We start from the raw sequence: 12,045 nt of genomic DNA on the forward strand, positions 1-12,045 counted from the left end.
GCGAAGACGGCCCTGTATGCGTTCACGTCGCTCTCGCGATACTTTGATGTCAAACACTGATCGGCCTGAGTCGAACACACCTATAGCTGCTGTGTAAGCAAAACATACCTCAGATCTCGGCGGAGGCGGCAGCTACATCTTTATTTCTGCTACTCACTGGAATATATAACACAGATGCTCTACAGTACGGTACAAGACCAGCGAAGAACATACACATGAGGTGAGACATCTGCTTTATCACGTCTTGTTCGTACCGGGAGAGTTTATTAGCTAAACAAATGCAGTGTTGCTATGTGAGTCATGTGACTGTTCGGGGTTTGTCATGCATGTTTTTTTTTTGTTTTTTTTTTACCCTCCTAGAGAAGTGAATATAGAGCTTATGATAGTTATGAATTAAATAAATGTTGCCTAGTAGTGTTTGATCAGTTTGACTGTCAGTTGCCTATTGGCCTGATGTCTTGATTGAATCTCGAGTTAATTCATTGTTCGTGAGCATGATAGTTAGGATAATCCCATTACATTGTGTTAATGTGACTGCTACAATATTGACATAAACTTCTACCACTATCTTCAGTGCGTCCTAGGACATTTAGGATAGAGATTTCAAGAAATATTCGATACTTAATACACTATTGATCAGGTTTTAATCGAGCTGCTCTAAAGATAAGGTTCAGACAATGCTGCGTTTTTTCTCCTGTGGACAGCATATTTCATTTCCTCATCACTTGTCTGAAATTTCTGCTTACTGATCAGCTGAAAAATACAATGTGTCCCGTGACTCCCAGACTGTCCTAAAGTGCAAACCACACTGTCGTTTTATGATGCTGATCAACCGTTTTAGTCAATTTAATTTTAGTCAAAACATCTTTCAGACAAGTCAGTAGCAAATACATTACTCTTCAAAAATAGTTTTGAAAGAAATTAATATTTTTAACCAACAAGGATACATTAAATCGAAAGTGACAGTAAAGGCATTCTATTTTTTAAAAATCTGTCCTTTAGAAATTTATGATCATCAGATAATCCTAAAAAAAAAATGTATCATGGTTTCCATACAAATATACAGCACAACTCTTTTTTTCAACAGTCATAATGTTTTGAATTTGAACATTGATCGTTACTTGAGCACCAAATCGGCATATTAGAATGATTTCTGAAGGATGATGTGACTCTGAAGACTTTTGAAATATATTAAAATAGAAAGCAGTTATTTTAAATTCTGTTTGGTCAGCTGAGTAATACAGTCATGTCCTGTGAATTCAAATTTGTCATATTTCATTTTATGATGCTGATAAACCCTGTCAATTTGTTAAAAACTGACTTGGTATTTTTTCACAGGTGACACTGATCACAAAACACGACAGACTCTCTGTAACTGTACTGGACCGTGTGGATGTGTGTTTGCACCTTTGCCCCCTCAATGGTGGCAGCTCTGACTGACAGCACAAGTGTGTTTGCCTCTACTTTTACCCTATGGTGTCCTTGTAAGTTTATCTGAGAGTGTGTGAGAAAAGCAAGCGTCATGTCGAGGGCAGACAGGGCGGTTAACAGTGAAGTGGGTGACTGGGGCTACAGTGAGGATGCTGGAGAAAGAGCATGGCTCCTGCAGAGCCCCAGTGTGGACTCCATCCAACTACCTAATCAATCAGACGACAGAAGGGGAGGGACGTCGTTACTTGGGGCTGTGTTTATTGTGGTGAATGCTGCTCTGGGAGCCGGACTTCTCAATTTTCCTGCTGCTTTCAACATGGCTGGAGGCGTCACAGCCGGAGTGACCCTTCAAATGGTGAGATGCACTTACAATCTATTGGAAACAAAACCATACAGTGTTCACTTTGAAGTAGAGGTCTCTGTTCTTTGAAGTTAAATTCCAAATGAGCCTTATTCAACTTTAACCTTTCACAGTGTATGATGGCCTTTATCATCACAGGGCTGGTGATCTTGGCTTATTGTTCTCAGGTAAGCAAATATCTGTTTCAGACACAGAGTGTGCATGTATGCAATGTATCTTTCAAAGGTAAAAAGCATGGAAGCATTTAATTGTTAAATTGTTGTAGTAAAGACTTTTAACTTTGTTACAAAGGATTTCTATTTGTATTTTCTATTCATCAAAGAATCCTGAAAAACTAAATTTCAGTTTAAAAAAAAATAAAAATTAAGCAGCACAAATATTTTAACATATATGATAATAATGAAAAAAATAATAATATATAATAAATTACAGTTTAAAATGTTACGATAGAAAACAGATATTTTGAATAATAATAATATTTCACAAAATGACAGGTTTTATTGTATTTTTGATTAAATATAAGCATAAGAGACTTTTTTCAAAAACTTAAAAAAATTATACTGACCCCAAACTTTTGAATGGTAGTGTATTTCTTTAAAGAGGCACAAGGTATTAAATCACTATTTACAAAAATCTTGAGATTAATCATCATATAAGTTACTTTTTTATGTATTGACAGCTCTAGCTTCTTTAAAAAAAATAAAAACTCACTGAATATTGACACTTTTTTAGGTGAGCAATGAAACAACATATCAGGAGGTGATTCGTGCCGTGTGTGGGAAGGTTCTTGGTGTCGTATGTGAGCTGGCCATTGCCATTTACACTTTTGGCACCTGCATAGCCTTCCTTATTATTATTGGCGATCAGTTAGATAAGCGTAAGTATGCTCACATATATATATATATATATATATATATATATATATATATATAGATAGATATGTCAAAATAAGTCTAAAGAGAGTAGTCTAATTTCCTGTCGTTCTTCCTACAGTGATTGGCGCAACGAATCACGAGTCAGAGAAAATAATTAGTTCACACTGGTACACAGATCGCAAGTTCACCATCACTTTGACCTCAGTGCTGATCATACTTCCTCTGTCTATACCCAAAGAGATTGGCTTCCAGAAGTATGCCAGGTAGAAACGTCTTGTTTTTTTTTCTTCCCCATGTTGTTCAACTAAGTTATTGATTTATGCAGTGCACTATGTCACAGCTGTGATTAGAGCAAATGTTTTTGCTTAAATTGCACTTTTGATTATCCAAGATGTTTCTGAGTATTTGCTGGTTAAATCATACATGCACATTTGTACTGATTAATCTGTAGCACCCTGAGTGTTATCGGCACCTGGTATGTGACAATCATAGTCATCGTCAAATACATCTGGCCCGACAAAGACGTTTCTCCAGGAATCATCCCAGTCAGGTCAGAAGTACATTTTAAATAGTTATTTGAGTTCCATATTACAGAAGAGATTGCGATCACTACTGTAATGTGATGTTTGTTCTCTTTCAGCCCTGCATCCTGGACCGATGTGTTCAATGCCATGCCCACAATCTGCTTTGGTTTCCAGGTTTGTGAACTTTACTATTCAAAACTTTTGGATTGATGAGATTTTTTTGAACGTTTTCGAAAAGTCTCGTATGCTCACCAAAAGAACAGCATTCATGTGAAATAGAAATCTTTTGTAACCTTATGTCTGTAATGTCACATTTGATCAATTTGATGCATCATTGCTGTATGAAAGTATTCATAAAAGTAGCATATCTTTCCCAGCCAGTGACATGTCTGAATTCACTTCTCGCGATTTGATCATTTTCCCAGTGTCACGTCAGCAGCGTTCCTGTTTTCAACAGCATGAAGAAGCCAGAAATCCGGCCTTGGTGGGCAGTTGTTACAATCAGCATGATCATCTGCCTCTTCGTGTATACAGGCACAGGTGTGTGAGCTTGAATTTGCTGAAATATTCTAATGATAAAGCAGGCAGGCCAGAGATCATGCTAATATGAACTGGTTGTGTAACGTTTGGGCTTGGTTTTTCTCCGCAGGTGTCTGTGGCTTCCTGTCATTCGGCTCAAGCGTAAGCCAGGATGTTTTGATGTCATATCCATCTGATGACATTGCGGTGGCCATTGCTCGAGCCTTCATCATCATCTGTGTTGTTACCTCATATCCAATCCTGCACTTCTGTGGAAGGTAACAGGCTTTTGTGGTCTATAGGTGTGTGTCTATGAAAAATACATATTTAGAGTCAAATCTAAACAAAACGTATATTTGTTTGTGCTTTAGGGCAGTGCTGGAAGGTTTGTGGCTGCGTTTTAAAGGAGAGGAGGTGGAGACAGATGTGGCCAGGGAGCGGAGACGGAGAATACTGCAGACACTCATCTGGTTTTGTCTCACATTAATTCTTGCTCTCTTCATTCCTGATATCGGACGAGTCATTTCACTAATTGGTGGTTTGGCTGCATGCTTCATTTTTGTTTTTCCAGGTATTACAGTTAAATTGTTGTTGGGCTTTACTTTATGCTTATATCACACCAGTGTTTTTACAAACAGTGACTGCATTTATTCTCCTGTCTGTCTATAGGGTTGTGCTTGATTCAGGCAAAGCTTTCAGAGCATGATGTCAGATCAGCCAGGTAAACATTTATTACTTATTAAAATAATCATTAATGAATCACCCTCATGTCAATTTAAACCCATAAGATACGTTTGTTCATGTCCAAAATGCAAAGGAAGAAATTGTTAATGAAACTTGAGAGATTTCTGTCTTTAAGACCATTTCACCAAATGATGCTTCAGAAAGTTTTTGTAAAAAAAGGAATCCACTTTAATAAAGCAACTCTTCTGAAGAGACACCATCTTTTTTTATGATAAACAGAATTCATTAGGCTTATAAACATCTACACATAAAAGCATTGAACAACGCACATACTTACAGCTCATCAAAAGTGGTGGTTGAAAGATTGACCTTTGAGCTTCTGCTGTATGTTTTTTGGTCAATAGTAAAAAGTGAACAAAAGCCTAAACGAAATTGGTTTCTTATATATAGCAGTCATGTCTCTTCAGAAGACTTGGATTAAACTGATTGATTCACATGATTACATTTACATTCACTTTTTGAAGTGTCGGTTTTGGTGGAATGGACTTTCAGTGGAGGGACAGAAATCTCTCAGGTTTCATTAAAAATACCTTCATTTGTGTTTCGAGGATGAAAGAAAGTCTTATGGGTTTGGAATGATGTGAAGGTGAGTAAATGACAAAATTGTCATTTTTGGGTGAACTATCCTTATAAGCAATATTCAGCAATGCCTAAAGTCTTGTGTATTCAAAGATAAAACTGATCATCTATTTATTTCACTATAGTTGGAAGGGAATGGTGGCCTATGGGGTTGTTATGGTTACGATTGGTGCTTTCATCTTTGGCCAGACGACCACTAATGCCATCTACCAAGATATCATCAATAATCCCAGCAGCCCATAGGAGGGTTGTTGTGACCTCATGAATATTAGACAATGAACAATAAAGACTAAATTAAAAACAAAGGAACGAAGCCTGTCCAAATCGTGTCTACCACTGACCTCTATCACGTCTTCAGGAGAAATTTCTCATATTGTAAAGCGCAGCAGTCCCACAGAAGTCTGTACCTTTTGATGTAGTGGATCATCCACCTGCATGCAGCATCAAACTCTCTGCTCTGGCTGTTTGTGAATGGAGGAGGACCCCCGTGAAGGACACTATACTTCACTATTTTCTGAATGGATGTGGACATTGTTTAAATCCTCCAGTGTTAGATCTTCCAAATATAGCCTCTTTCTTTTGAAATGTAATTTTGTTTTTTGTCCATTCTCTTTTTTAATTTTTTATATTTTTTTTAAGAAACTGATTTTACAAAGGCCTTATATACTTGACATTGCAAATGTGGTCAGTGTTCATAATGTTTACCCTTAGAATCTTATTGCAAACTTTTTTCTGGATGACTTGCACTGCCAAACATGTAATTCTACAGTTCCATAAGATCTGAGAAGACTGTGCGCACGTGTGTGTGTGTGTGTGTGCGCGCCACTTTAGATCAGAAGTGACAATTATTTAAACCGTATTTCAGAAAATACTTGATGAATGGTTTTTATTTTCATTTAATGCTTTGTTGTTTTAGCCAAATCTTCTGAATGTGTTTTTCATGAAATTGTTCTTAGGCCAATGGTGCAATAATCTCTGGTTTTATTAGTTCACTGATACTTGAGTGAGTATAATTAAGACTAGATGGTTAAATGAAAACTTAAGAATTATTTTGAGTTTATTTAGTTTTGGGGGAGAAATTCTGGTACTGAAGTGTGAGAAGGAGAATTTATAGGTACCATTAAACCATTCTCCTAACAGTTTAATTGTGCAAGTCACAACTGTGGTGTGCAGGTGACCCATTTTGTACCATATGCTTCAATTCTCAGTAATGCCTACATATGAAAGTTCCTCATGGATTTAATCAGTAACACTAGATGCATGTTTGCTTTTCCACAATCATGTATTATTGTATGTTTATTGTTTCAGTGCAATCACTAAAGGGATGTTCCACGATAAATCAGCAAACTGCTTTTGTGCTCCATTGTGTACTTTTTTTTTTTTTTGGCAGTGGCTATTTGCACTAAATGTAAATAATGATATATGCTATTTACACTGTGTAAATAGCAATTAGATTCTATTTACACTATGTTAAAATAGCAAGATTTTAACATTCTGCTATTTATACTACTTATTGCAAATAGTGGCGTTTAACTGCACCTCAGTATTGTAGTAATTATAAAACAGTACGCAATAATAATGTATTGAGTGTAAATTATAGTTTTAATTCAAATTATTAAATGGATGCCACCTTATTGGGACAATAAAGCCCTCTCTACACCTACCCTAATCCTACCCGATACTTTATTTTCAACTTTTTTATTATTTCTTTAATTCTTATTGAAAATAAATGCCTTTCCGATGCGAAAGGGAGACATTTGAAAAGGGAGAAAAAAGTTCGGGAAAAGGCAGGTTCGAACTCGGGTCGATCGCTGCACAAAACATGCACCTACCATTTAAGCTACTGAAACCGATGTTAAATGAGCGTCGTTTTTCAGTCTCGACTATTCCAATCACACGTTGGTGGGCGGAGTTAGTGTAAATAGTCTTTGTAAAATTTCAAATAGACACTCTGCGAGAGGCTGTTAAGCTCTCATGCATGCAACTTAAAAGTACAAAAAATATTTAAATACACAGAAAAAGTAAAGGGTTGGCCACAATGAAGGATAAGTTTAAAGTACTGTAGTAACATTAAGTAGGCTACACCTAAAAAAGGGCATGATGTTGTTTTCCAAATATCTTCTGCAGCACTTCTTGAGGATGAACTAGATTTATTGTGTTTTACTGATGACTTTGTTATGAAAAGAATTCATCCAACTACCAAGCTGTAAAAATTTCCAAGTCTGAAAGACTGTATTTTGGTGTAAGTATCCTCACCAATCAATGATTTCTTTGGGGATGCATTGGAATTTGAAAGGAGGGTCTATTAAAAAACATGTCTTAGGTTAGTAACATATTTCAGGTTTTATTTTAATTAAAACAGTAAACCTTTGATAAAAATATAAATAAAAACATGCTGTGTATGAAGAAACCATCATGCATACTGATACCTGTCCATTTTCATTTGCATGTTTTGGATAACATATCTGCAATTAAAGTACTGTTTTAAGCTACAAGTACATCAATCAATATTATTCAATTCTTCAAAATGTAGCAAAAATGTTAAGAAAATGTGTGGAATTTTAAAATATGTTTAACATTACCGTAAGACATGTTTAATTTATTTTTCAGCATACACCTTTTTAAAATCTCTGGTTTTGTTAATGAGGGTTAGATATTGCAGTCTGTCTGCTCTTTCGAGCATTTGTTAAATATTTTAATATTCAAGTTAATTTAAAAATTATATTTTATACATAGGTCTATTTGCATAAAATTTCTCTTCTGTATTTTTTCTACCTAGCTGATTCAGCAAAGTCATTTGAATGAATCTGCTATGTTATTTGCTATGATGATCCTTAATCTGATCATAATAATCATCTGAAGGAAAAGCTGAACAAGAAGGTGCCAGTTTACACACATTTACACACGGATACAGCGTGAGGTAGTCTGGTTGTGGGCGGAGTCTAGTTTGTCAGCATCACCTGACGACTGTTAAAGTCATATGACAGTCAGGGAAAGGGAAACGCAGGAGTCTTCAAGCCTTGTGTACAGGTCCGTGTCCATCAGGCTGTGTGAAATGTTTTCTCTGCCTGTCTTCTTCTGTCTTCTGTCCGTGTCTGTGCATGTCGCGAGCGGCATGTATGATCCAGATGAGGTGCTGGATCTGCCGGGCATGTCTTTCAAACCCAATTACCGCCAGTGGTCAGGATATCTAAAGGCCAGTTCTGGCAAGTTTTTGCATTATTGGTGAGTTTTATTAGTATTTTGTCTTAAAGTTATCAGCATGAGATGTGCAGCATGTTTTGATTGTGAGGATAACGTTACTTTTTTTTAGGCGAATGGCGTTTCCGCATTCACGCCGAATGAAAAACAAAGTCGTTTTAAATCCAACACGCGACATTTTAATCTTTATTTTTAATATTTAAAGTTTTTTTTTAAATTCTTTTTTTAGATGTTTTTTTATTTTTATTTTGGCGATGTCAGTCCTTTGTACTACTGTGATGAAACTAATGTATATTACAATATTCATATACCATGGTATGGTTCCTGTCAAAAGCATTATTACATTTCATGTGTAATTGTTAAAATATATATTAAAAAAAAAAAAAATATATATATATATATATATATATATATATGTATATGTATATATATATATATATATATATATATATATATATATATATATATATATATATATATATATATATATACCTTCCTCTCCTTTGCTTTGAATGTACTATAGTTTGAGTCTCTTCAGTAACACATTATTGTAAGTTTTGTGTATTCATTATTGCATTAAAGAGAGTGTGTATGTTACAGGTTTGTGACGTCTCAGAGGGACCCGCTCAAGGATCCAGTCGTGCTGTGGCTGAACGGAGGGCCAGGCTGCAGCTCTTTGGATGGGTTTCTATCAGAGAATGGCCCCTTTCATGTATGTTGATGTCTTTTGTTTTAAAGGAATAACAAGTATATACAGTTCATTGCTCTTGAACTGGTTTAATCTTAAAGAGCCAAGAACAAAAGAGATTAGAGAGTGAAAAACAGTCATGTAATTTCAGTCATTGAAGTTCTAAATTGCTTTTCTGTACAACACACAACCATAAATATCTCAATAAACATTGTGTTTGTTCTGTGTGTTAGGTCAATGATAATGGAGCCACACTTTATGAGAATGAATTCAGCTGGAATAAAATCTCCAATGTTCTTTATCTTGAGTCGCCTGCTGGAGTGGGTTATTCCTACTCGGATGACCAAAAATATCAAACAAATGATGATGAGGTAAGTGCCTAAACATTCATAGACATTCATAGCCTATAAAGACAGACTTTTTAAAGCCTTAATGTGTATTTTTCTTTAGGTGGCAAATAACAACTACCTGGCTTTGCAAAGTTTTTTCATCAAGTTCCCAAACTTCACCCAGAATGAGTTTTTCATTTTTGGTGAGAGTTATGGAGGCATCTACGCACCAACACTCAGTCTGAGAGTTGCCACTGGAGGTCAGCTTAAAGTGAACTTTAAGGTAGGTTTATTATGCTTATTTCATTTTTAAAATGTTTTTTATTAAAATGTAGTTTATAAATGTAACTTATGTTGTGTACTTGTTTACTAATATTTGAAGATCTGTTATATCTATTATGTTTTGTTTTTTTCATTTTTATCATTTATTTGGTTTCTTTTGCAGGGCTTTGCTGTGGGAAATGGCATTAGTAGCTTTGCACTAAATGACCAATCACTAATCTACTTTGGCAACTATCATGGCCTGTTTGGAGAACAGTAAGCTCATGTTTAATGCAATACTGACAATGAATATTTTGATAAATATGTTTTTTTTTGTTTTTGTTCTTAAACACTATTTTGCTTGTAGGCTGTGGAAGGATCTGAATGACAACTGCTGTCAAAATGGAGTCTGTAATTTCTACAACAATTCTAGAGAGTCCTGCTCGGATGTGGTAACGTAAATGCATCCACACATGCTCACAACTCTTGTACAGCCTTGCCATTATTTAAGGTGACTAGTCTTCTGGCTGTTGCAGGTGTCACATGCATTTAATATAGTCTATAACTCTGGGTTGAATACATACGCGCTGTATCTTGACTGTGCTGGTGGAGTCACATCTCAGAGAGCCATGATGCATCTTTTCAGAAACTTCAGGAAGCATTGGGAAGCTAATAAGGTGAGTCTTGTTTGATCTAATCATGCAGTCTTCCAATGCACTTTAATAAACTTCATAGAACAAAGGGGAAATGTACTTTCTTTTGATTGTTCAGTTAGTAGGAAGCACTCCAAATGTTCAAGGAGTGCCTCCATGCATCAACAGTACTGCTCAAATGAACTGGCTTAACCGAGGAGATGTGAGGAAGGCGCTGCACATTCCTGATGTACTACCACCATGGGACATCTGCAGGTAAACGGATGCCTGTCCTCACTTATGGTTTCAGTGTGTGTGTGTGCGTGTGCATGAGCGCATGTGTGAAGCTCTTCCTGAGTTCTTCCGTTTTATGCAGCGACACCGTGGGAAATCAGTATCACACCATTTACGAAACTGTGAAGGATGTCTATGAGAAGCTGCTGGCTTTGGGTCCGAGAGCTTTGGTCTATAATGGAGACACTGATATGGCTTGTAACTTCCTTGGGGACCAGTGGTTTGTTGAGCAGCTTGGACAGAAGGTAAAATCTACTGTATGTTCTGCAGAATTATAGCACCTTCTAAGTTTAATGTTGGTGTTTCTTCTTCAAGGCGAGCACACAATACCAACCCTGGATTTATGATAAACAGATTGCTGGATTCTACCAGCAGTTTGGTAACATCACTTTCCTCACAGTCAAGGTAAGTTTCAGGCATCCATGTAGCCTGTCTTGTCTTTTCCAAGATGTAGTTATACTTTTCTTAGCTACAGCTTACATAAGATCCATTGATGTGCAGCTGCTGTTTGTGTCTAATAGAGATTCATATGACTGTCTCTGATCAGTTAGAAATTCATGCTAAATGATGAAATCTTACATGTACTAAAGCATGACATACAACTCTGCTCTTCCAGGGTGCAGGTCACATGGTTCCTCAGTGGGCTCCTGGTCCATCTCTCCAGATGCTACAGAGTTTCCTGTCCAATAAGCCTTATTGAACTTCCTCCAGACCATGCCCTGTCACCAAATCAAATTTTTTAGAAGTGCTCTGGAATGGGTTTTAAGAAAGTGTTTTTAAGGAAACTGTTGAAATGTGATATGAAGTTGCACATTCAATTTCTCAGGGGCTTTTGGGTGTATGTGTGTTTGCCATAGACTGTGTTTGCATATGTTTGGGAATTTTGATATGCTTTTTGTTGTGTTAATTGCGTGAATTTTTCCTTGAACACTATGGGTGGTTTTCATAAGTCATGTTGATTATAACAAAATCACATAATCCCAATTATAGATACAGTATTAGTGGATATCATGTGGCTTTGAAATGCTTATGTCCTTAATTCATGGGTTACTGTTATGGGATCTGTTAATTGAATAATAGATGAGATGCTTTTTTTTTTTTTTTAAGTACTGAGGACAAACATTTATAATCTTCATTTTGTTCCTACCCTTAATACACTCAACACTGCAACAAAGTTATACTATTCTTAATTATATTGATCTATGGTTATAAATGGTTTACGAAATAAAAAATTTTTTTGGTTTTAGGTTTTCAAATCCTTTAATAAGGATTATATGGATGAGCATGTAACACTCCATTTGATCTAAGCTAGTCCTTCAGGTATGTGGAAATTCAACCCAAGAAAACTAGAAAATTAAAGTTATTTTTTTTATTTTTTTCAATTAAAGATATTCACATGTAGTCAGTATAAACCAAGAAATAAAAGGCTGTTTTAGAGTAATTTGTCTGTGTATATCTGCGATGATTAAGCTTAATGCTATGATAACTGTTTAAACCACAACAGCATCTAGAAGGATTGACATGAGAAATGAAAATGAACTGATTTGAGTAATTTTCCTGTTGTGTGTAAAACGTAAGTGAGGATATGTACATGCATACAGTAACGT

At 35.9% G+C, this 12,045-nt stretch overlaps 2 protein-coding genes across 2 annotated transcripts; both read left to right on the forward strand.

The window, feature by feature from the left end:
• The first annotated feature begins 49 nt into the window (after nt 1-49).
• Nucleotides 50-6,689, forward strand: slc38a7 (solute carrier family 38 member 7). Its single transcript, XM_058780358.1, has 12 exons — nt 50-220; nt 1,339-1,786; nt 1,906-1,959; nt 2,525-2,669; nt 2,786-2,930; nt 3,119-3,217; nt 3,308-3,365; nt 3,617-3,731; nt 3,841-3,988; nt 4,082-4,281; nt 4,380-4,431; nt 5,159-6,689. The coding sequence occupies exons 2-12, from the start codon at nt 1,523-1,525 to the stop codon at nt 5,274-5,276; spliced, it is 1,398 nt and encodes a 465-aa protein (XP_058636341.1). The 5' UTR covers nt 50-220; nt 1,339-1,522; the 3' UTR covers nt 5,277-6,689.
• A 1,306-nt stretch (nt 6,690-7,995) lies between these two features.
• On the forward strand, nt 7,996-11,875 carry si:ch211-122f10.4 (cathepsin A-like). The gene is made up of 11 exons (XM_058783387.1): nt 7,996-8,258; nt 8,835-8,946; nt 9,156-9,293; nt 9,373-9,534; nt 9,697-9,788; nt 9,880-9,964; nt 10,049-10,189; nt 10,284-10,420; nt 10,521-10,683; nt 10,754-10,843; nt 11,055-11,875. Exons 1-11 carry the CDS (start codon nt 8,014-8,016, stop codon nt 11,136-11,138), a joined length of 1,449 nt encoding a protein of 482 aa, XP_058639370.1. The 5' UTR covers nt 7,996-8,013; the 3' UTR covers nt 11,139-11,875.
• Nucleotides 11,876-12,045: the final 170 nt, after the last annotated feature.

This window comes from Onychostoma macrolepis, chromosome 07 (genome assembly GCF_012432095.1).
Source record: "Onychostoma macrolepis isolate SWU-2019 chromosome 07, ASM1243209v1, whole genome shotgun sequence".
In the NCBI taxonomy this organism is placed as follows: domain Eukaryota; kingdom Metazoa; phylum Chordata; class Actinopteri; order Cypriniformes; family Cyprinidae; genus Onychostoma; species Onychostoma macrolepis.